The sequence below is a fragment of the Rhinatrema bivittatum genome, chromosome 2 (genome assembly GCF_901001135.1).
Source record: "Rhinatrema bivittatum chromosome 2, aRhiBiv1.1, whole genome shotgun sequence".
Taxonomy (NCBI): domain Eukaryota; kingdom Metazoa; phylum Chordata; class Amphibia; order Gymnophiona; family Rhinatrematidae; genus Rhinatrema; species Rhinatrema bivittatum.
In genome coordinates, this window is record NC_042616.1 from 763578299 (window position 1) to 763604203 (window position 25905).

General features: G+C 43.7%; 1 protein-coding gene across 1 annotated transcript in view; it reads left to right on the forward strand.

Moving 5' to 3' along the window:
- FER1L6 (fer-1 like family member 6) overlaps positions 1–25905 on the forward strand; it is a 277132-nt gene that overhangs the window by 115658 nt on the left and 135569 nt on the right. The window contains exons 21-25 of the mRNA XM_029591997.1: positions 1261–1395; positions 4038–4187; positions 13799–13909; positions 24676–24837; positions 25483–25672. Coding sequence (XP_029447857.1) covers positions 1261–1395; positions 4038–4187; positions 13799–13909; positions 24676–24837; positions 25483–25672 — 748 coding nt within the window. The remainder of the gene's footprint in view (positions 1–1260; positions 1396–4037; positions 4188–13798; positions 13910–24675; positions 24838–25482; positions 25673–25905) is intronic.

Consider the following 25905-nt stretch of genomic DNA (forward strand, 5'->3'; position numbering starts at 1 on the left):
AAAAGCAAGAAAACCTATGACTAGTGCCCTGTACACTGTGGATATCCTGAACACCAGACCTGGGCCCAGCACTAGAATAACATGGCTGCCAGAAACGTGAGTTAACCTTTACTCCACTTCAGATCCAGGAGTTACATTTCCAGTGCTAAGAAAATGTTCCTTCAGCTCAAAGCACTCCTCTGTATAGCTGGGGAATGGCTAATATTTTCTTTGACCTGGGGATATGCATGCACCTGCATTGATCCTAGTGCTGGTTTTAACTCCTGTTTTAGGACATTGGTTTTTTTTCCATGCAAAAATCCCTGCTAAATACCAGGGTTAATTTAGCTGCACATAAAAGGCACCCTAAAGCAGGAGTAAAAACCAGTCTGGTTCAGACTGAGCTAGAAGATCGAAGAAGCAGGAGGAAGCAACCAAGTTTAAAAAAAAAACAACCCCGAATACTTCCATTCCCATCATTCTGCCCTATAGAATTCCACTGGCCAAAGAGCAGGAATCAGGAGAGAGTTCTGGGGTTATTTCCAATGCAGCAAGCCAAAACGGAGAAAGAAGCACAAAAGTCACTGCCCTTAGTGGGACTTATATGGGAAAAAAACCAAAACCCCACCCTGTAAAATAAAAATTAAACCAATTCAGAAGAAAGGGTTTGAGGAAAGGGCACATTTGAATTGCTTTTTTTTTAGACTTGTCTCCACTTAAATGCCGCAGGCAGCTGCAGGTGAGTCTCTGGGTTGGCTGTCGTCAGAACCTGGGAGTCAGAGATGTGCAAATCCCTTTACAGATAGATTTCATCACCCGATTCAACAAACCCACGGAAAAGCTGCAGGCTTGTCAAATCAGTTTGACAAGCGGGTAGCAAAGGAAAAGATGCCCCAGTGGATCTCAGGAAAACGACTGCAGATTTATCCGCATCGTCAGATCCACTCTGAAATTGGGTGGATCCACGATGTATTTTCCCAATGGATGCCAGGAAAACCTGAATTCCCCGTCAGACTCAAATCAGGCTGAAAGTCCGCCTCCTCGAGTTCAACTTTGAACGGTTCGCACAAACCGTAACGGGAGCCCGTTAGGAACCCCACTGGAATTGATAAGGCCCCCTCCGCCGGGGCCCCTGCCGCTTTTCCATAGATGCCAGTTCATGCAGTATTTCAGGCCTGCTCTGGCTGGGGTGCCGCGGCGCATCTCTTCCCAAGGCTGTGCAAAGGAGAGGTAACCCGCTGCTGCACGTTATCAGTGACATGCTTTCTCTGTCTCCCTCAGATCATCTCGCAGACCTTATCCCCCACCTGGAATCAGATGCTGCTGTTTCAGAAGGTGCCACTGCACGGCGATGCGCAGGAATTCCAGGAGAACCCTCCATTGGTGGTTATAGAACTCTACGACGATGACGCCTTGGTACTGTGCACAAAATGAATTCATGTCCTCTGCTGTCTTCCCTTTTTAATTACCGCCCCCTGGGGTTTCTAGCCACCTCCCCTTCTAACATTTCCAGACTGGGAAAGTTGCACGTGCCGAATGTCTCGTGAGCTTTCAGACTCAGTCTCCTTTTTAATGCACATTTGTAAATAAAAATGTTTTTTTCTGTAAGCGCCAAAAAAAATTATCGTGGGGATGAGAAATTACTATTTTTTTTATTTCATGGCTTTATAGACTAAAAGGAATCGGTTTTATTAATCCTCACAAAATATAAAATGAATTTCATGAAAGGGCCCATCATTATTCTAGTGCTTATTAAATACAGTGTGTAAATATAGTTCAGATGTTAACTGAACTGATAATTTGATGTGCACTTTACAAACTGCTTACAGATTAAATAGCAGAAGCACTTGCACAAATGTGCAAAAGGATTGGTGTTTTGGCAAGCATTAACATGCTTGGGTATTTTATCACTGACTCAGGTCGCATGACAGTTCAGGAAAATGGGGCAAAAGCATACGCTTTCCATTTATCTAGAATAAAAATATTTAACAGCATACAGTTTAAAAATGATGTCACACAGAGCACTTCAAAATGTATGATTTATGTATTTAATTGGATTTCTAAGTTTCCTAACTACATAAGCTGGTGGCAAACAGCCAAAACATCCACAATAAAACCATATATATGTCACAATAACTAAATATAAAGGGCATCCATAACCCAAAATATTCTACAGTCACAGTACAACAGACATAAATATTAAAACTCATAAATAAGCATCAATATCAATAAACAAATTACACTAAACCATCCATGGCCATAGTTTACTTCAAGCATTAAGGAAGGAATTGGCAGAATTATGAAAGATTATTCATATCAACTCTGGTATATTTGTGAATAATTTCTCCTTTCTGATAGCCATTCTGAAAGTTTTATGCTGTCCAAGAATAAAACCGAGCTAGGCTTGTTTGCTGACTTGGCTCAAATCTTGATTGAGCCTGGCTGTAACCCAGCTTGTGTAGAGAAAATGATGTGCACAATGGGTTCTGATCCTCCAGTTCAGCTCTGTTAGATATTGCCTGTATGAGAAGAGCCACTCAGGAAGGTCTGGTACATTTATTGCTGTTAGACAACACAGCATCATGTTCCTGGCCTTGAATGCCATTTCCTGACCAGTCACATGCTTGTGAACATGCTGAGGTTTCATGTCACCCTTTTCAAGTCTTAGTATTTATATGTTTGTGGTTGGTTTATATTTTTATGACGCCTATCTGGTACAGTTCTGTGTGATAACAGTAATCATTCCAAGCTTGTTGGGATTTTTTTGCCAGTGGTCCTGCATCATTCTCACTCAGTACCAGTGTTGAGCCATATACTCAATGTATATCCTGTTCTAAAGGGCATTCAGGCCGATGCAATATCAGCATGCGTTAAACGGGCACTCCTGATTGAGAGCCCGATCCCTTAACGCACGCTGGTCCGCCTCTCCCAGGCGCCCGATTTTATATTTAAATGGGCTGCCGCGGTAAAGAGGAGGTGCTAGGGAAACCTTTGTATCCCTAGCACCTCCTCAGCATTGGGCACCCAGGAGACGTGGCTATCAGCGAGTTAGGGAAACGGGTGCCCAATTGTACGAGCGTCCATTTTCCTAACCTGTGCACAGCCGTCTGACTGCTGGCAACACTTTATTTTTTATTGTTTTTCTTATGGTTCTCTTCTTTTTGGTTCTTCCGACTCAATATTGCCACGATATTAAGTTGGAGAAACTACAGAAAAACAGTATTTTCTGCTTTTCTGTACTTTTGGGGCTTTTCAAGAATTAATGCCTGCTCCAAGCCAGGAGTTAATTTTTGAGAGTAAAAATGTGCGTATCGGGTGCACATTTTTTTTTCAATCGGTGGGGGGTAATAGCTAATAGACTTATCAACATGAATTAACATGTGATGAGTGTTATTAGCTACGTACTGGTTTGGACTCGCGTTTTGGAAGTGCTAATCCCCTTATTGCATGAGGTGTTTTAGACATGTGTCCAAAAGGCGCATCCAATCACGTGTAAATCCGTGCGCTTAGCTGAGCGCACCATATGGCATCAGCCTGATAGTCAATATATTGCTGCTATATCTGCTGCTGCTGCATTTACCTTCTGGTTTGTAGTGGTCCATATCTATATCTAACCTGAGCCATCCTGGTCATTCCTGGTAGAACCTGTTAATCCGTGCTGTTTGAGTGCATGCTACACTGACTTGTTCCTTGCACAAATAACATTGCACCGCTGTGGCACTGAACCAGTACTCACTAATACTGCAAACAAGGGAAGTGCTGATGTAAGATACATAGTTAGAGGTGACCTCCAGTATACTACAGATACCACGTCCTATAGCAGCCAGTTTTCCTAGGAGAACTTATGTCTAAGTTCAGACTAGACCATCTCTGTTTAGCATGTGAGATGTCTCAGTATTACTTCCCAATGTAGTAATGCTGCCAATAGACTTAGATATCTACATTTCATCCCTTTATTTTCTTGTGTATGTTTCTCTTTTAATCATTTGATCAACAAGGTTAAGTGTCTTTTTTTTAAATGAGATCACATAAATCATATTTTTTGTGTCCATTGCTAGGGTAAAGCCGAATACATTGGCTCAACAGTGGCCTCCCCTACTGTGACATTAGCTAACCAGACATACGAGCCCCCCAAACTATCCTATTATCCCATCTTCTGTGGAAATATGTCTGGAGGGGACCTTCTGGCTGCATTTGAGTTGCTACAGGTGAGATGCAAAACAGCATAAAATGTGATATTTGCTTGCATTTGGGTGGCTTGGGAAAATACCATAAAGATCAATCGAACTATTACTGTTTATTATTATTAATCAGTCCAGCTGTTCAGCAGAAGTGGATCGTTTATACACTGAGGAGATGCTGAGGCTCAATCTAAGAGGCCAAAGCATTAAACTGTATTAACAAAATGTGCCTTTTATTCGCTTGCAAGGAGTGAAAACTGGTTGCTGCTATCCCCAAACAGGAAAGAGCAGAAAGCATTACAGCACTTACAAAAGAAGCAGTGCCATAATGGCAGAATCCAGCTGCAATGCGCCCGAAAAATAAATATTGCAACTCTTTTCACCTCAGCGTTAAGTAAAGATAATACTACTGCTGCAGCACGTGGTACAAGAACTAAAGCCCAGGAATCTGAGGCAAGAAATGATTAAAGAATGGAAGGGACATTTCCTTCCTGTGCTACAGGCTCTCTAGCGACCGTGGAACTGACTGGATCTAGGCACAGAAGTGAGGCCCTGTCCCGGAGACAGCCCTACCAGCTACCATTGGAAGGCCCAGTGACTAAAGTGCACTAATGCTTTCACAAGTGTCAACACACACATTCAAAGAGCGGCTAGCAAGCACAATCCAGTTTACGCATGCTAACTGCTTTTATTAGGGGTTACTTGGCTCTGAGGATTTTAACACAAAATGCTATGCTAATGAAGTCATGAAATGCCAAAACTAGGCAAAGCAGCCATTACCTCTTAGCACATAGAAAAATAGCATGCATTAAAATGCATGAACATGGAGCCCTTAAAGCAAAAAACTTAGCTACATCTCGATAGGCCCGTGCAGTCATTTGAAATGACATTTCCTAAATGAAAAGACTGAAAAAATGAACAGAATGTTGTGCTCTTTGCAAATGTTGCACACTAAATACAAAATGAAAATAAATAAATATAATAACAAGAAACAAACGAAATAAAAAGGAAATAAAACCAAAACCAAAACATTTTTTTTTTGCACGCATATGCCTGTCCCTATGGGAGATGTAGTTACATTTTTGTTCAAACTTTGAGGGTTATTTTATAACAATCCATGTGTGTAAGTCCACTTTGCAAAGTAGTGGGACTGTGTGTACCTTAATGCAGCATAGGTGCGCACATGACAGCAGGTATAAATGTCTATGTGAACATTTGTGCACTCCAGAAAAGTCTCTTTAGTACACATAAAAGTGCCTGCAGAATTGCTTCTGCACCTTCAACCCCCACGGTAATTTCCAAAAAGCCCATTTATGCATGTAAATGCTTGTGAAAATTACCAGTAACGCTAGTAAATTGATACAAAACTCATTTGCATGCCATTAAAATGGGCCATTAATGCAGCTAATAAATGCACATTTTGTTAATGCACTTTAGTACATTGGCCTCATAAAATGAGCCTCAGCACCTCCTCAGTGTATAAACTATCTACTTCTTCAGAGACAAGAAGACCTAACTATCTGGGGACACAGGAAAACAGGTAATTGACTTTGAAGACTTCTTGGGTACTAATTGAGTTTGAGGATTCGTGTCTCTATATAAATTATCCAGATACTAATGTCACTCGGTTAAGAATGGTCACGTGAACTGGAACATGAATTTATGGTAACTTACTAATTGGAATTTCCAAGGTTCTCATATATGGTTTTAAATTTCTTCTTGGCAATGTAATACTATATACTATAATACTATATAATACTATATTGCCAAGGCCACTGAAAGAGCTGAATTTGATTTAATCCAGAACAACTGCTCTCTCAGGGTATTTGTCTCAGTAATAGGGAATTATATATCCCTAGGTTCCCTTTATCTTCCTATTCTATCAAGTTTTATACTCTTGTTTTATTTCTTCCAGGTAAGAAAAATGACCTAGCTAGTATTTCTGTTTTAAAAGAAAATTCAAAACTGTACACTCATTAATGTTACAAACATCCCTTCATCAAGTGATTATACCCCTCCCTGTATCAATTAAAAAGGGTAATTTTCAATAGCATGCCTAAGAAATTAAGAATTGCCATACTTGGTCAGACTGAGGGTGCATCAAGCCCACTATCCTGTTTCCAACAGTGGCTAATCCAGGTCACAAGTACTTGGCAAGATCCCAATGTCAGCACATACACGCATAAATCAGTACATCTAACCTTAAGGCTGTATTTTATAAACTGTGTGGTAGGCTCGGCGCGCGCGTAACCCTTTTAAAATCCGCCTCTAAATTTCATCTCACATTTGGATGCCCAATCTTCCAGGCTTGCAAGGTCCTCCTGCAATTTATCACAATCTGCTTCGGATTTAACTACTCTGAAAAATTTTGTATAATCTACAAATTTGATTACCTCACTCATCGTATTCCTTTCCAGATCATTTATAAATATATTGAAAAGCATCAGCCAAAGTACATATCCACTGTTCACCCTTTTCCACTGAGAAAACTGACCATTTAATCCTACTCTCTGTTCCCTGTCTTTTACTCAGTTTGCAGTCCACGAAAGGACATCACTTCATATCCCATGACTTTTTAGTTTTCTTAGAAGCCCCTCATGAGGGTCTTTCTCAAATACCGTCTGAAAATTCAAATATACTGTATCTACCGGCTCGCCGTTATCCACTTGATTATTAAGCCCTTCAAAAAAATGAAGCAGATTTGTGAGTCAAGACTTCCCTTGGGTAAATCCATGCTGATTGTGTTCTATTAAACCATGTGTTTCTATATGCTCTGTGATTTTGATCTTGAAAATAGTTTCCACTATTTTTCCTAGCACTGAAGTCAGGCTCACTGTTATGAATCGGCTCCTGAGGAAGGGAGGAGTTAGCAATCTGTTATGCTTTGGCTCCTGTGGAGGGAGGAGTTAGCAAACTGTTATGATCTACTTCTCAAGAAGGGAGGAGTTAGCAATCTGTAATGAATTTGCTCCTGTGGAAGGAGGAATTAGCAATCTGATATGCTCAGCTCCTGTAGAGGGAGTAGTAAACAATCTGTTAGGGTTTAGACTGTGAAGTAGCAATCTGTTATGAATCTGTTGCTGAAGGCTCCTGATGGAAAAGGAGTACCAATCTGTTACCAGCGGAGTGCTTGGAGAGGGCACTCAGCTGTAGAGGAAAGTAGATAGGTGGATACTTGGGCTGATGGCAGATGACTGCGCCCCCTAGGAGGATATCCTGAGAGGGACCACCGGCTAGGCTTGGGTACGGAGACAGACACAGATAATTCTTTTATTAGACAGGTTAGTAGAGCCACCAGAGGTGGCAGTAGTGAGCTGATATGCCCAGCAGGGCTGAAGTCCCTCAGGTACTGTAACAGCGATCCCAAGGTTGCTGAGCTGTAGATAAACTATAGATAGTGAGTAGATAAGGTATACCGTGTTCATAGCCAGAACTAGATGATAAAACTCACATAAGGTCTTTAGGAAGCTCAGTAGCTGGAAAGGGTTAGGCCCTCGAGGATAGAATACCTGGTTCCAGGGAAAGCTCTGAGAGAGCGATGGTAACTCCCAAATGTCTGTATCTGCGATAGCTTCCAGGCAGTAGAGAATCTTCAGAGTGTTCAGGAACATGGGCCCTCGAGGAGCGAGTACCGGTTCCTATCTGCAATCTGTAATAAAGAAAAGAGAGCGAGGCCCCCGAGGAGCGGGTACCCCTGGTAAGTCAGAGGAGGCAGAGTAGCATGGGAATAAAGCCGAAGCAATCCCCCGCCTTGCTAACTCAATTCGTTAGCGAATACTGAGACCTTTTATATTGGAAGCGGATGACATCATCTCAGGAGACGCCCCCGAGGTTAGTGCCCTTGCTGGTACATCAATGGGTGCGCACACGCGCGCCCTACGTCTTCAGGAACATGGCGGATCCACAGCGTCATGCCGGTCCGGGGACGCTGGAGAGACGGCAAGAAGATGCCACAGCAGCTAACCATCCATCAGACCCGCAGGGAGTCGCCACAGAGGTAAAGAGGGCGGAGTGAGGGCGTTGAGCAGCGACGGACGCAACACTCACCAGTCTATAATTTTCCAGATCACTCCTGGAGCCCTTTTTAAATATTGGATGATAGGTTTCAAATTTTAACTAATAGATCAGAAATTTCATTTTTGAGTACCTTTACTACCCTAGGATACATACCATCCAGTCCATGTGATTTGCTACTCTCTAGTTTGCCAGTCTGGCCTACTACATATTCCAGGTTCACAGTGATTTGGTTCAGTTCATCTGACTCATCACCCTTGAAAACCATCTCCGGAACCGTTATCTCTCCAACATCCTCATTAGTAAACACGGAAGCAAAGAATTAATTTAGTCTTTCTGCAATGGCCTCATCTTCCCTAACAGCCCCTTTAACTCCTCAGTCATCTAACAGTACAACTGACTCCCTCACAGCTTTCCTGCTTTGAATATATTTTTAAAAGTTTTTAATTATGAGTTGTTGCCTCTATAGCCAACCATTTCAAATTTTCTCTTATCAATGTTTTACAATTAACTTGACAATGCTTATGATTTTTCTTATTTTCTTCAGAAGGATTTTTCTTTCAATTTTTGAAGGATGTTTTTTGGCTAAAATAGTCTCTTTCACCTCAACTTTGAACCATGCTGGTAATAGTTTTGCCTTCCTTCCACCTTTCTTAATGCGTGGAATATATCTGGACTGTGCTTCTAAGATGGTATTTTTAAACAATGTCCACAGCCTGATCAAAATCACAGAATATATAGAAAAAATTGGTTTAATGGAATGCAATCAGCATGGATTTACCCAAGGGAAGTCTTGCCTCACAAATCTGTTGCATTTTTTTGAAGGGATTAATAAACATGTGGATAAAGGTGAACTGGTAGATGTAGTCTATTTGGATTTTCAAAAGACGTTTGCAAAGTCCCTCATATGAGGCTTCAAAGAAAACTAAAAAGTCATGGGATAGATGGTGATGTCCTTTCATGGATTGCAAAATGGTTAAAAGACAGGAAACAGAGAGTAGGATTAAATGGTCAATTTTCTCAGTGGAAAAGGGTAAACAGTGGAGTGCCTCAGGGATTTATACTTGGACCGGTGCTTTTCAATATATTTACAAATGATCTGGAAAGGAATATGATGAGTGAGGTGTTCAAATTTGCAGATGAAAAAAAATTCACAGTAGTTAAATCCCAAATGGATTGTGATAAATTGCAGGAAGGCCTTGCGAGACTGGAAGACTGGGCATCCAAATGGCAGATGAAACTTAATGTGGACAAGTGCAAGGTGGTGCATAAGGGAAAAATAACTCATGCTGTAAATACATGGTGTCAGGTTTCATATTAGGAGTTGCCCCCTAGGAAAAAGATCTAGGTATCATAGTGGATAATACATTGAAATCATCTGCTCAGAGTGCTGCAGTGGTCAAAAAGCAAACAGAATGTTAGGAATTATTAGGAAGGGAATGGTGAAAATGGAAAACGTCATATTATCTATGTATTGCTCCATGGTGAAGCCGCACCTTTAATACTGGGGTAGATTTTTAAAGTAACGCGTGGGCGTAGATTTGTTCGTGCAACCCAGCGTGAACAAATCTACGCCCGATTTTATAACATGTGCACGCTACCGCGCGCATGTTATAAAATCCAGGGTCGGTGCACGCAGGGGGGGTGCACAATTGTGCAACCTGCGTGCGCCGAGCCGAGCAGCCTGCCTCCATTCCCTCCGAGGCTGCTCCGAAATCGGAGGGAAATCGGAGCCGCCTTGGAGGGAACTTTTTTTCTGGGCCCCCCACCTTCCCCTCCCCTACCTAAACCACCCCCCAGCCCTCACTAAATTCAGCCCCCCTATCTTTGTTCATAAAGTTAAGCCTGCCCGAGGCAGGTGTAACTTGCTCGCGCGGCAGGCTGCCGGTGCGCCATTCCCCAGCCCAGGGGCTGGTTCGGAGGCCTTGGCCATGCCCCGAGAACGCCCCTGGGCCAGCACTATGCCCACGGCCCCGCCCCTGGAATGCCCCCGATTGCCGCGCCGCCCCCGACACGCCCCCCAAGCAAAGCCTCGGGACTTATGCACGTCCTGTGGCTTTGCGCGCGCCGGCAGCCTTGATTAATGGTAGTTAATGGATGCCGGTGGTAGTTAATGCATGCCAGTGCGATTAATGGTAGTTAATGCATGCTGGTGCGCAGGGCTTTTAAAATCTGCCCCACTGTGTGCAATTCTGGACGACGCATCTCAACAAAGATAAAGTTGCACTGGAGAAGGTACAGAGAAGGGAGACCAAAATGATAAAAGGGATGGAACAGCTCCTGTATGAGGAAAGGCTAAAGAGTTTAGGGCTATTCATCTTGGAGAAGAGACAGCTGAGGTGGGATATGATAGAGGTCTATAAAATCATGAAAGGACTAGATTGGGTAAATGTGAATCGATTATTTTCTCTTTTGGATAATAGAAAGAATAGTGGGCATTCCATAAAGTTAGCATGTAGCACATTTAAAATGAATCGGAGAAAATTATTTTTCTCTCAGCACACAATTAAACTCTGGAATTTATTGCCAGAGGATATGGGTAGGGCAGTTAGTGCAGCTAGGAAAGGTTTGGATAAGTTCCTTGAGGAGAAGTCCATTAACGTCCATTAATCAAGTTGACTTAGGGAATAGCCTCCGCTATTAATGGCATTAGTAGCATGGGATCTGCTTAATGTTTGGGTACTTGCCTGTTACTTATAACCTGGATTGGCCACTGTTGAAAGCAGGATGGAAACAGTGCAACTTTGTCTGACCCAGTATGGTCATTTCTTCTGTTTTTACTGATGCATACAAGAATACTTTTGGAGCAGAGATACACGGCATTAAATAAATAGTGCGACTGCCACCATACAGTTTATAAAATACAGCCTTAACATTAGATGTACTAACTTATGCGCTCATATGCTGATTTTGTGATCTTGCCAAGTACTTATGACCTGGATTGGCCACTGTTGGAAACAGGATAGTGGGCTTGATCCACCCTCAGTTGGACTCAGTATGGCAATTCTTATGTTCTTAGGCATGTTATTGAAAATTTCAGCTAGTATGAATTAACATTCTCTGGATCCTATAACATTCCCCTACCGGAAACATTTGTAAACTTGGCATTTCTATAAACACAAGTGTTTGGCTATCTTTTTTTGCTTCCTCGTATTTTGTATGACCTGCAGGAGGGCTTTGAATTTATTTATGTTTTTGATTAATGACATAATTGCTTTTTTATTATTATTTTGCTATATATTATTCTTAATGTCATAATTATTGGTTTATGTATTACAATTGTAGATTTTATATGGTGCATTGTCTTGGATATTGTAAAATAGTAAGGTGGGATAGAAATAAATTAGTACAAGTAATATTTCACTGAATAGAACAGAGTTACAGTAATTTATATATCATATATTGGTCAGGTGAACATATGGTATAGTTTCCATTCATCATGAGTTTCAGAGATGCTGTTCTCAGATTGATTTTCTTGGCCAGATACTTCAGTTGTTGGTTTTTGCTTTCTACAACCCACAGCACCTGATCTTTTCAGATGGTCTCTCATCCTACTACTAGCCAGGTCTGGCACTGTTTTGCTTCTATGGTCTAATAGGCTCAGCCTCACACTCACTTGAGGCGGTAGTGCTATAAGCAAGAAAGCTTGAAAGTAAAATGTTATTTACTTAGTCTTATAAAACTGGATTTCTCATGCAAATAGGTTGAGTGTGAGATTTTACAACTGGGCCAGTTCAGCAGCTGCTCTGCTACATTTCACAGGGACATAATCACTCAGTTGTGCACAATATCCAACTAGTATAACTCCATCTTTACTAAGATTATGGCAATGTGCTGCATCCTGTGCTTTTAGTTAAAGTTGCAATGGCAACCCACAATCAGCTCCATTGAAAACAATGGCTTCACAGAACATTTCTGCAACAATTGGCAAATTTGGATGACTGCTCTATATATTGCTGGAAGATAAGTACCATCCAGCAATGCCAAGGGGACTTAGGTGGCTGGATACTCAGGCAGCAACCTTACTAGTTGTAGTAGATTATTACAAAGATTAGAAGTAAGACATGAAGGAGGGGATTGGATTAAATAAGGAGCTTATTTGCTTATCCAGGATAGTATATATTTGTCCTTCGTCCTGGGAGAATGAGAGCCCATTGGGCCATCTGGATCTCCGGGGTGTGAGGTTGACTTTCACCATTTTGAACAGCAGAGCTGGCAGAGTAGATGATAGGAGTAGCCTCCTGCCCCCTTCATCTAGACGGAGGGAAACGGAGATTCCTGCCCTAGGAGATCACAGATGGGGAGGTCAGGTGGCAGAACGGGACCTCATTCTACCAGGGGGGAGGGCACTGCATTACCAAGCAATGCCAATGAGTTACCCGCAGAAGACTTGCATCGGTCGAATCTGCCACAAAACAATGGGTTTTCTACATCGGTCATGTAATGCATTGTTTTGCAGTAGATAACACTTGCATTGCAACTGGCCATAAATATGTAGTAATGGGGCGGTCTTTAATGAGGCTTTCTACATTGTCCTCAAAGTATATTGTAGGTAGATTTCAGAAAAAGACAATGTGGAGTCCATTTTCAGTTGCTGTCCTAACATTTGGTATATTCAGCAGCAGGCCCACAGCACTGAATATACCCGGCTATCTTAAAGATAGCCGGATAAACTTATTCAATAACTTTATGACTGCTATTCATCAGTCCCAACACCAGGACCACCTACTAGTGGAGATCTCCATGGAGTCTCTACATTGTTATAGAACTTCCTTTTAGCTAAAAAAAAAAAGTATGCTTCCTGCATTATTTATGCCCTTGAAGTACTGGGATTGTCTTTGTCATATCCCCAGCATCCTCCACTTCTCCAGCATGTACATATTTCGATCCTTATGTCTCACCTCATACAGCTCAAATAGAAAGAACCAAACACAATCTTCTCAAACCAAAGCAGACAAGACAAAAAAGACCCTATATATTATTTTCAAGCTGTATCCACCGAATAGCAAGTGAAAAATGAATAATCATAATAGATTATTAAGATTGTAAATAATCAATTGTAAATAATCTTAATAGATTATTAAGATTATTCATTTTTCACTTGCTATTTGGTGGATACAGCTTGAAAATAATATATAGGGTCTTTTTCACCTCATACAGCTTACATGTTCACATGATTTTCTGTATATCTTGACTATAGCAAATTTTGTACAGAATGCGATTTGTTTGACAAATAGCTACAGGTGCCTTTACTCCCTTGCCCTGCTTACAAAAAGGTGCAAATAAAACTAAAACTAAAGACAGCATCTTGGGGGAAAGTTCTTCAAACCTATTAGCACACAAGTGATTTTTACAACATAACTCATTATGGACAAACACGTCTTTCAAATTTGTCTCGATGTTTCATGTTTGGGTTGGCCCAGCATAATGTGATTTCTTGCGAGCAGAAGTCATTGCTCTGAATGGGGAACCAATTATGACTTCTAGCAAAGTTAATTGAATGTAACATGCCGCTGAATGCTGTAGCGCACATTAACTTGCCAGCGTATGGGTCTGTAGAAAATAGGTAGCCCTGAGGCAGAGCCATCGCCTTTCAGCATACTGACGATGGATTTCTTTTGTAGATTCCTGAGTCGGGTCCACAGACTCTTCCTCCAATTGAGACTCCTGATGCAAGTCAGATCTACCCTGTTCCAGCCAACATTCGACCTATTTTAAGTAAACACAGAGTTGAGGTATGTAGAACAAAATAATAGCCAAGCGGGAAAGTATCATTTTTCTGTTATTCCCGAGTCTGACACACATTGAAAACAAGGAGAAAAACTGTAATATCAAGTCCTCAAGATCTTTACATAAAATAAGGAGATGTTTTCACCATGTTATGCTTGATTTTGAAATCTGCAAAGGTTTTTCATTTTTTTACTGTTGGAGTGTCAAGGCAGTCACATGCCGTGACGTCGGGCGTCGTGACGTCACGCCTTGAGCGCCGAATCGCAGGGGTCGCACAGGCGCGCATTCATCCAGGCGGAGGAGCCGGCTGCTTTCGTCGCCGGCTCCTCCGCCTGGATGAATGCGCGTCTGTGCGACCCGGCCTAGATTTAACACGCGACCACCCGCCCCCCGGCTCCCGCCGCCGGCCGCCGGCCGTCTGAAACTAACGCGCGTCCACCCGCCCCCGCCGCCGCCACCGCCTGGAACAGGCGCCCACCCGCCCGCGGCCTAGATTTAACACGCGACCACCTGCCCCCCGGCTCCCGCCGCCGGCCGCCTGGACCCACGCAGCCCTCCAACAGGTATTTAAAAATTTTTATTTTTTTTTTCTGACAGGTTTTATGTGTCCCACAGCATTACATTTTCTCTATCATCTCTGTATCGCTTTTTTTTTTATTGTGTTTTATTGTGTTTCAGTATTTTAAGTGGTGTCGATGAGTTTGCTACAAGACTCACAGTCCTAACACCTACTAGGGGGAGGCGGTAAACTAACACGTTAAGGCCGCGGCAAAACAGCGGGTTACTAAGGAGATAATATCAGTGCCCGTTACAGTATCGGAGGGGAATAGCTAATTCCTTCATTATACAGCTAATTCGTTCATTTACACATCATATACATGCTGCGTGCGGAAAGGGTTATGTGTCTATTTTAGGAAGCGCTAAGGACGCGTGAAACTGGAGACTGTATCGCTGGATCGCCTTACTCGTCTGTATTGTGCGCTCCCAGCACGTTACAGACGGGAAATCTTCAACCGCACGTTACTGTATCGACCTGACAGTAAAGTCCACGGGAGAGCGGGTGAACACCCGCTCTCCTGTGCACGCGATTCTGTATTTAAATGAGGTCCGGCGGTAAAAACAGGCAAAAGGAGGCGCTAGGAACACTAGCGCGTCCCTAGCGCCTCCTTTTGGACCGGAGCGGCGGCTGTCAGCGGGTTTGACCTCCAACGCTCAATTTTGCCGGCGTCAGTTCTCGAGCCCGCTGACAGCCACGGGTTCAGAAACCGGACGCCGGCAAAATTGAGCGTCCGGTTTTCGACCCGACAGCTGCGGGCCGACTTCAAATTTATTTTTTTCTTTTTTTTTTCTTTTTTTTACCCTTCGGGACCTTCGACTTAATATCACCATGATATTAAGTCTGAGGAGGCACAGAAAAGCAGTTTTGTTTTCTGAATCGCGCGGGAATACCTAATAGGGCCATCAACGTGCATTTGCATGTTGCGGGCGCTATTAGGTTCGGGGGATTGGACGCGCGTTTTCGGCACTTTACTGAATAAGGGGTAACGCTAGCGCGTCGAAAACGCGCATCCAATGGCGGGTTAACACTGCACTCCGTCGGAGCGCACTGTACTGTATCAGCCCGAATGGTGGCAGCTTTAAAATGTTGCCGCACAACAAAGTGGTACCGGTTGCCCAAGAGAGGCAATGCCACTTTGTTGTTCGGCATAATTTTAAGGCCCGTGCCACTCTGAGAAACGGCACCTGTGGGAAAGGAATAACTGCCCTATGAAGAGAGACTGCGGGTGGGGTAAGAGACGAGGTGGGGGACTCGAGAGGGAACGCAGGATCAAGTCGGGGCGAGGGGGGCTGTTTTGCTAGGACTTGCTGAAAATCAGTTGTGAAAATGAAACAAACTAGAATTAGCACAATTTAATTTTCCTTTGTTTCATTTTCAAAACAAAATGGGAAATTTCATTAAAGTGTCCTGCTTTTCAACTCAGACAAAAGTAAATCCCTGTTCCAGGTCACCTACATCTGCAGAGGAGTGGAAACCTTTAGCTTTCCTCCCTTCTCTCCTCCATGAGCTGTCCGCCTCAGTATTTCAGTGAGATACGGCCAAGGATTGTTTAGTTTTATAAAACCTGGAATCCACTTCGTGGTCAGAGTATGGGGGGCTAGGAGAGAAGTCTGAAATTCTAATCCTGACTCTTTCATGTGGTACCTGGGTGGCCTTCTGTCAGCTTTTACATCTCCGGGATTATGCAGTCCTGGGAGGGGGATAATTTTCAAAACTGTCCCCCAGTGAGACAGTAATGTTTGGGTATTCGCCAGGTACTTGTGACCTGGAGACAGGATGCTGGGCTTGATGGACCTTGGTCTGACCCAGCATGGTAAGCCTTATGTTCTTATGCACCTAAGGAAAAAGTACTGTTCGAGATCTGCACCTGCTTTTTCTGTGGATACTTTTTTCCTGTAGTTTTTAAAATATAAAGCTATGTGTGCTGTGGCCTCCCCTGATCTAACTCCACCTCTGATCCCGCCTACTTTTCCTGCGGCAGAAAGTCCATGTTTTGCTGATTCCTGCACATTCTTTTACCAGCATAGAAGTTGGGCAGTTCTCAGACAGGCTTTTACCCAGGTGAACAGCTATGCACAGGGTAGTCAGATTTTCTTTTTCAAATTCACTATTTTAATTTCTATGACAAATTACAGTGCAATACTCTGCTGGGCACTATATAGCCACTTTCATTGTAGGCTGGGCTCGGTCATTCACAGGAGGCTATGTTTTCATGTACTGTGATTTATAGCTTTAGCAGCTGGTATTGTCAGTGATGGATGGCAGGAGATGGAGAGAAAAGGAACAGATAGTGCAAAGATCAGCCAAGGAACATCCTGAGAGAGTACTGTAGGCATAGACAGAGAGAAAGCCAGACATTGCAAAACCTGTAGGTGACCTAAAGATCTAAGAAGAGAAAATACAGGCGGGTGGAGCACTGTGGTTTATGAGATCAGGGTTCAGATTCCACATCCACTGAGACCTTGGGCATGCTACGGAGGGAGAGAGGATGTCTGCCTCTGAAGTGGCAGCTCCTACTGATCTACCAATGACGCTGAGGGATGCACTTGGAATGGAGTGAGGGCAGCAAAGATTGCTAAGCGTACAAGTGGGAAGACCAAATGAAAAAAGGAAGATAAAAGCCAATAGGACAGAAAAAAAAAAGGATATGTCCAGGTTATGGGCAGAAATATTTGCTGCAAATCCCTGAGGGGAAAGGATTGAATTTTATTGCTGTGGCTGCTTTTCATATAGTGGTGCATTAGTAATTTGGGATTTATTTTGTGCATTTCTGAGGAAATGCTGGCAAACATAGCCCAAACCCAGCAGCTGTGCAGCAGCAAGGGCAATCTCAGTTGGAATTAGCTGTTCATGCTGTGTCGCTTCTCATAGATTGCCTTGTAGATTCTCATTTTGTGCTAAGCCGCTCTTGTTTGATGATTTCCCAGTCAAGTCAGTTTTTATTACCTAAAGGGAAAAAAAGCCATGTTCAGCACAAAACTTTGTGTGTGAGAATTCAGAAGACATTTTCCATCATGAATACATTGCTAAAGTCTCACATCCAACATTCAAAAAGAGACAGGAAGAAAAATACTAGAAAGACATTTATGAGCAACAAAAGTAATGTTGCTATTGCTGTTTTATTGCCTACTATGAGGAAAACAATAGGTCCTTTGTCTTTCAGTGGTCTAGATTCTTTTCAAGTCACTCCTAATTGTTTTCTTGGAGATTTATGTAGCAAGCTACTATAAACCAGATTCCTGCCCCCATGAGCTTATCATGTGGTAGAGCCTTACAATGTGGACCGAGCTGTATCTAGATGTGAGATGTGTTTCAGACCTGTCAAAAAAGGTTTTTCAACCCTGCAGAGACTGCAAGCCGCCAAGCCAAGGTCAAAAATTCCTGTGTGCATTCCTGTAAATGACAAATGTTCTGCAAGAACTAGCAATCAGCGCTCACAGTGTTAACAAATTGGGAAAAGGGCTTTACTGTTTAGCCTGCCTAGAAAACAGCACTACATAGCCAACAGAGGAGGAAGCTAAAGGAATGCTGGGAGACCATTTAAGGAAGAAAAGGCACAATTTGGCTGGCTCTGTCTGTGTGTGAGGGACTGGAGATGTCCAGGAGTTGGAGCCAGGAAAAGAGGAGTGTAGCTGGCAGCGCTACAGTCAGTTCTTCTCCTGAAGAACTACCGTACTTTGCAGTCCATAAGATGCACTTTTTTCCCCAAAAGTGGGGGGAAAATGTCTGTGCGTCTTATGTAGCGAATGTAGTGTCTCCCTCTCGCGCACCTTCCCCCTCCTCCTCCTCCTCCCAACTCAGCCCAATCAGTATGTCGCAGGTCAAACATCAGCTGTTTGAACCGCGTGCGCTACAGATGCCCCTCCAGTTCAAACAATTCCCTGCCGGTCTGCTATTCCCGGGGTGCCGCCGACCTTCGCAGTAAGATGCACCCCTCGGCACCCCGGGAACAGCAGACCGGCAGGGAGCTGAAGCTCTGCCAGCAGAGGATGATTCATGGCATCAAAGTTAGTACAGGCCATTTCCTTCTCATTTGTTTAGATATATTAGATGTTTCATGCATTTGACCTGCACCACCATACTGATTGGGCTGAGTTGGGAGGAGGAGGAGAAGGGGACGGCGCGCAAGAGGGAGAAACACTACATTTGCTCCAGGGGGAGCTCCATACAGAGCCCGTCATGAGGACAGAATTTTTTTTTCTTATTTTCCTCCTCTAAATCCTAGGTGTGTCCTATGGTCAGGGGCATCTTATGGACCACAAAATACGGTAATTATCGAGAGGGAGAGACAGAAGTCAACGTTCTGAGGAAACAGAGAGACAGACAGCTGTTCTTGCTTCATAGTTGATTTACATGTAAAATCCCAACAAGGGACAGAGGAGCCTGGAGCTGAGAATACTTCCTGTGCATAGATATCCAGGCCCAGGAGCAGATGGCTGGATCACCCTCTTAAGAGATAGGGACAGAGACAGGATGGAGGAAGTCCAGAGAAGGGCGACCAAAATGGTGGGTGGTCTCCATCAAATGCCTTATGAGGAGAGGTTGAAGAACCTGAATATGTACACCCTGGAGAAGAGGAGGTTTTAATGATCCATGGTCCATGGTCAACAACAGACCTTTTCCTTGGAAACAATTTAGTAGAACTAGGGGTCATAATTTGAAACTCCAGGGAGGAAGTCTTAGAACCAATGTCAGAAAATATTTCTTCATGGAGAGGGTGGTGGATGCCTGGAATGACCTTCCAGAGGTAGTAGTGAAGACTAAAACCATGAAGGATTTCAAAGGGGCATGGGATAAACACTGTGGATCACTAAAGGCTAGAGGATGGGAATGAATGAAAAACAAGCATGGGGGTAGTGGGCCTGGGGGTAACCTGCAGGGAGCAGCAGTTGCTACCCTTAACAGAATCATGGGGGTTACCTGCACGGAGCTGCAGTTACTACCCTTAATAGAAACATGGAGTAACCTGCACGGCGCGGCATTTACTACCTAGGGAATCTTGCTGGGCAGACTGGATGGACCATTTGGTCTTTTTCTGCCATCATTACTATGTTATGTTATTATGTAAACTTTGTGTTATGCCCCTCACCTCTGATCCAAAGTGACTCTGGCATAGCCTCCAGCAGCATACTGTTCTAAGGACCCAGGAAAGAACTTCCTCCAATTCTGCACTACCTTATAGGTCCCCTAGCTGGGCCTTCCTATGGCGCTGGCTGATGATGTCACATCCTCTAGGAGTGTATAAGGAAGTCTCTTGCAACCAGCCAGTGCCTCAGCAATAGATCTTCTGGTGCCCTTGTGGTCCAGTGTGTGGTGCTATCCTGTTCCTATTGCTGCCTTGTACTTTGTGCTGTGTTCCTTGTTCTGGTTCCTTGCCTTGTCCCTTGCTCCTCTGCGCTCTGTTTTTCTCCAGTTCCTTGCCTGTCTGCACTTGTCCCAGTTCCTGCTTGTTCCTCCCTGATGGCCCTGTCTGTTACTTGTCTGTTCTGTTTGTCTTGGCTTCCTGGATCCTGACCCTGGCCTGGCCTCTGTCCTTCTGCTGCCTGCCCTGACCTCTGGCTTGTTACCAGTTCGGCTGTCTGCTACCTGCCTTGACCCACAGTTGCCTGGACTCTTCTCTTGGATTGCCCTGGGGACCCACCTAAGTCCTTCTGGTCCCTGGAACCCAAAGGCTCAAACTGCAGGGAATGGGATTGGTATAGGTGAAGCTCCAGTCGGTCCTGCCACAGGGTTTCTCTGCCAGCTGACTGGGTAGTTCTAGTGGGCTTGCTCACTAGGCAGCGTAAACCACCCTTCGGCACTAGGGCATCCACTTCTCCAACAGGATTATACTTTGCACAGAGGGTATCTTAGAAGAGGAGGAAGAAGATTTATTTCCTTGCCTTTTTTCAGAAATGTAATATCTCATCTTAACTGCTTCAGCCTTTCAGCCGAAGTCAAGCATAAACCCTTGCCACAGCCACACAAGAAAGGGCAGGGATGGACCATGGTCTTTCTGTAAGAAACTGAAATCAGGCCTGCTTTCTGTTTAGTACTAAATAAACCATTTGGGGAAGCTCCCCAGGAGAAAGAGACCTGTAGTGAGCACTGTAATGCTCATCTATTGGTTTGTCATCTAGCTAGCTCAACCATCCAGAGAGACTTCTTAATTTTCTTGATTTTTTTTTCTTCCACACAATTTTGTGTTTAGGTAGGATGCACCATTTATGAACTGGTGACATTGGGGTGGATCTGTCCCCGCCGCCCCCCCCCCCCCCCCCACACACACACTTTTTGAGTACTCAGGGGTAAAGACAATTTTTTAAACCTATATACTTCACTGCCTCCCCCCACCCTTTCTCTATTAGCGTTCCTTTTTTTTTTTTTCACTATCCATATGAGTATGTTGGTTGCCCTGGCTAACAGGCCATACTCAGTGTTATTTTTGCATTGCATGATATAAAATAAGAAAGCTGCAAGTTTATATTATACTTTCACTACTGTACTTTTCCCATTTAATGTTCTGGTTGGATTTACTGTCTACTTACACAGTACTAGTAAAAGGGTTAATTACTGTTTTATTCTGTTGTGATGCTTTCACCTGGTGGCGCTACAAGTGAAAGGGTGTTTAGGAAGGGCATGGAATTGTGGTAGCAGGGTAACCAGGACCCCCATCTCATCCCCCATTCAGGCTACAAATATGAAGAAAAATCATATCAGTAAATACAGTTTCTCATATGGTACTTCCCCACCCCAAGCATAGTTCAGACCAAAGGGAGGGGGGCACATTTCTGTTGGTTTATAGGGTTTTGTGTGTGTGTGTGTGTGTGTGTTCACTCATATTTCTGTACATTTACTCATGTTTATTCTTTGCCCTATTGTTTCATTACAGTTTCCTTCTGTTTTTATTGTGATTTTTATTTTATTTAATTCACCTTGAAAGGCAGTCATTGAGTCTAATAAATTGAATCGAATTGCAAAACACATTTTACTGGTCTAGTGTAAGAATTACCGAAAGATGATGCTGGGCATGAGCAATCAAGACCACACAGGTTCAACTGTCAGATGTGACTGCAAGGCTGAGCGAAGGAAACAGATATACCTTGAGAAGAAATTCCCTCTCTAGGGATCTTCAAAACAGCATAAATTAGCAGAAGCTTAGAGACCAATGTTTTAAAAAAGCTGAACACTTGACAGAGACACTTTGAGGTCGATATTTAGATATAGCCGGCTAACTAAGGCCTGGATTCACCATTCTACCGCAGAATGGTGAATCCAGCGAAAACGGGGGGCGGGGGGGGGGGGCGATGGGGGGGTGGGCCTGCGAAAGCCGACAGCCATCCCACCACCGCGGTGTTATCGCTGCCGGCTTTCGCACCCAATAGCGCCACCGTGAAAGGTGGCGCTATTGGGCGAGCTACTGGCGACGATAACGTTTCTTACCTTATCGCTGCCAGCGAAGACATTGTGGAGTCTGCCCTGACGCCGCCCCAACTCCTCCCGTCGCCGCTCCGACTCCGCCCCTAGCAAGCTATTGTTCGCGATAAGCCTTAGAAAATAACCCCCTAAGTTAGCTGGATAATCTACTGAATAGCAGGTCTAAGGTTAGCTAGATAACGTAGCTGGATTAGTAACTCTTCCCAGCTGCGCCTCTAGAATGCCTATTTTTTATCCGGCGGGGGAAAAAAAAAATTTCCTGGCCCATGGGCTGGAGGCAGGTGAACTTGTAGGGCCAAACTGAGGCAAGACGCTCACCAATTCACTGTGCACTACAGAGGGCGTGCGTGAACAAAAATAATTTATGTAAGTAACTGTTCAATCTGTCCAAAAATGTGTAATAATCACACTTCCAGTAAAAATTCAGAAATGTCAGTCTCAGTTCTTTTCCAATATTTAAGAACAAAGTAAAATCACAGTTCTATGTACAATCTCTCTTCAGCCTTGAATGAGGCCCAGATCTCCTTATCATCCACACCTCATCATAGTCCAATATATTATTTATAATCTTTTGGATAACTACAAGGCGACTCACTCCCACTCCTGTAGAAGGAATGCAGCTTCCCCACTCTGTTCAGAGGCTCCACTCAGGCACAGGCCTTCCTTCTGGTCCTGAAGGCCCTGTATTCACTCTGTAACTCCAATATTAAATTCTTCGGTTGTCTCTTTCACATTCCTCAGGCTTCCTGAGACACCTGTAGGGTATTCTCTGCCCAGCTCCTTCTCCTTTCCCCTGTAAACCCCTGGAGAGTATCACAGCTCCCTCCTTCTCCTGGCCTGGTAAACTCTGAGGGAGCTCCAGCCCACTCTTTTTCTAGTGCACTGGGGTTACACTTGTTTCCCCTGACCTGGCCCCTCCCATTTTTTAAAAAGTGTACATTTAGATGCCTGGTGAAAAAAGGGCTCATACATTTTTTTTGAGGGCATAAATAAACATGTGGATAAAGGTGAGCCAGTTGATACAGTGTATCTGGAGTTCCAGAAAGCATTTGACAAAGTCCCTCGTGAGAGACTTCTTAGGGAATTCAAATGTCATGGGATAGGGGGCAGTGTCCTATTGTGGATTGCCAATTAGTTAAAAGATAGAAAACAAAGAGTAGGATTAAATGTTAAATTTTCCCAATGGAGGAAGGTGAGTAGTGGAGTGCCCCGGCATCTGTTCTGGCACCATTGCTTTTTATAATATATTTATAAATGACCAGAAATGGGAACAACAAGTGAGATGATCAAATCTGCTGATGACACAAAATTATTCAAAATTGTTAAATCACAAGAGGATTGTGAGACCTTGCAAAAGGACCTTGCAAAACTAGGGGCACGCAAATGGCAAATTTGAGGAAAGGCTAAAGAGGTTAGGGCTCTTCAGTTTGGAGAAGAGACGGCTGAGGGGAGATTTGATTGAGGTCTATAAAATAATGGGTGGAATGGAACGTGTAAACGTTAATCGGTTGTTTACTCTTTCAAAGAGTACAAAGATCAGGGGACACAAAATTATTAGATGATACATTTAAAGCTAAAAAGAGAAAATATTTTTTGTACTCAAAGCATAATTAAGCTCTGGAATTTGTTGCCAGAGGATGTGGTGAAAGCTGTTGGTATAGCTGCATTTAAAAAAGGTTTGGACAAGTTTCTGGAGGGAAAGTCCATTAACCATTGTTAAGGTAGAGTTGTAGAAGTCCACTGCTTATACTTGGGATAAGCAGCATGGAATCTGTCTACCCCTTGGGATCCTGCCAGGTACTTGTGACCTGGTTTGGCCAATGGCCACTGTTGGGAACAGGAAACTGGAATGATGGACCTTTGATCTGATCCAGTATGGCAAGTCTTATATTCTGATGCAAATTTGGGAGTTCAGTGGGGAGACATTTTCATTTAGACAGATCTATATGCCTGATTCCTTAAGATAGGTGAATAGATCTTTTGCCTATCGATCTCGGTTGGTGGTGAACAGGAGAAAATGTTAAAGTAACATCGCATCTGAACTATGACCAGATGTTGAACACTGCTATAATGAGTCCTTAAATGGACTGTGCACTTTGGTTCAAGGATGTTTTGAAGTGTCCCTCTCAGGCAAAGGGGGATCCAGAGAGCAATCATTTTACATTTTATTTTTGCTTTTTTTTTTGGCTTTTCAAACTTAAGAAGTATTAAGTTGCCCAATATTACACACTTGTTTTTCATTTTTAAGGTTCATGCTGGGTCTGAGTAAGGACTGTAGAGTTTAATCCGATAAGATTGAACAGGAAGTCTGCAACTTAAGAATTGCTCTCTGCTTGTTCAACATTAGTATTGCTCCCTGCAGGTTTCATATTATTCCAGTTATCTTCTGAAAATCAGGATCAGTCAGACGATGGCTGAAATAATTTCTGGTAGATGATTTTTTTTTTTTCATATTCCTCCCATTTAATACCCCTCTGCCTTTATAGCTCAATCGTTGCACTGACCGTCCTTCAGCCATGGACGACAGAACATGGTACGTGCGCCTCCCGAGCTAGAACAGTAGGGTTTCACTCTCGGGCAATGCCTGGGACTTCCCTTCCTTTCCGAGGCCTCAATCATTCCTTCCACAGCACTCCCAGACCCTCCCTGCTCGCAGAGAAGGGAAATGAATCTGGGAATCAAACCTGGGTGTCCTAACCCAGCAGTGCTGCCACTGGGCTTATCGGGACCAGCTCTCGTAGCAGCTTTTCAGCGCAACTTACACTTTAACTGCTGATCTGTCTCGTCCTCTCCAAGGTTTTGTTCTGGGGAGTCCGTGAGATGAAGAAAGTCCAGCTGCTCTCGGTGGATCGCCCGCAGGTTCTGATCGAGTGTGCAGGGAAAGGGGTGAAGTCCTGCGTCATCCAGAGCTACAAGAAAAATCCGAACTTCAACGTGCTGGCAGATTGGTTCGAAGTGGTGCGTATGTCTTTGCTTCCACCTTCCTCACTCGTTTCCTGTCACTCGATATTTTATTTATTTATTTATTTATTTAGCTTTTTTTTTTTTTTATATACCGTCGCTCAGGTTCCATCGAAACGGTTCACAACAGGTTAAAATAACATCTTCCTAGTACCTAAAATACATTGTAAACTTCTAAAAAATACATAACAAAATAGCAGAATTCCTAACTAAAACTATAAAACTATGAAATACCTAAAATCTTTCTTCGACCTCTTTTGTTTGATGAAGGATATTAGCACACATGAAAATTAGCCCGCGCTTCGTCGGTCCTGCTTGCTGCACGGTTCTCTCGGTATAGGGCTTCGGCGGTCTCTTTCTTTGACAGTCACGCCGGGCTCTCATAAGCTTTCCCTCGATAGCAGGGGAACTCCTCCTCTGAGAGTGAACCTCAGTGCCAGCCGATGCCCAGGGGAGCACCTGTTTCACCCCCGAGGCCTTGACGCGTTGCCTCGACACAGCCCTTAAGCCCTGTCAAACACGAGAGCTGCAGCGTCACGGTGCCCAGAGATAAACCAGTCCTCATTGGCCAGGCAGGTCCCTTGTATTTTGAGATCTGACTCGTCATGCTTTTTTTCTCTCTCTCTTTCTCTCCTAATTCAGGAATTGCCAGAAAATGAAATCCTGCATCCGCCACTCAGTATCTGCGTGGTTGACTGGAGGGCGTTCGGCCGCAGCACCCTTGTTGGGACACACACAATAAACTGCCTGAAGCAATTTGTATACAAGCCCAAGGTGCTTCCAGCAGTTACTGAAAAGCCACCGGCGGACGACTTGAAAAAAGATGATGCAGGTAAACGTATTCCTCCGCTTTGTCAAACAAGTTTGCAAGCAAATCTTAGGGGATCCTGTGAGCAGGGGGCGATTTTCTGGAAAAGGAAAGGTACTGGGGACAGGGGGTGGGGGAACAGTAATAGCAAAAGGGTCTACCAAACTTCTTTTCAGCTCACCCCCTCCAGTGGCATAGGCCTGGTCCAAACGCCCCCACCACCACATCCCTGGTAGTCTTTCGCTTACTGTATCCAG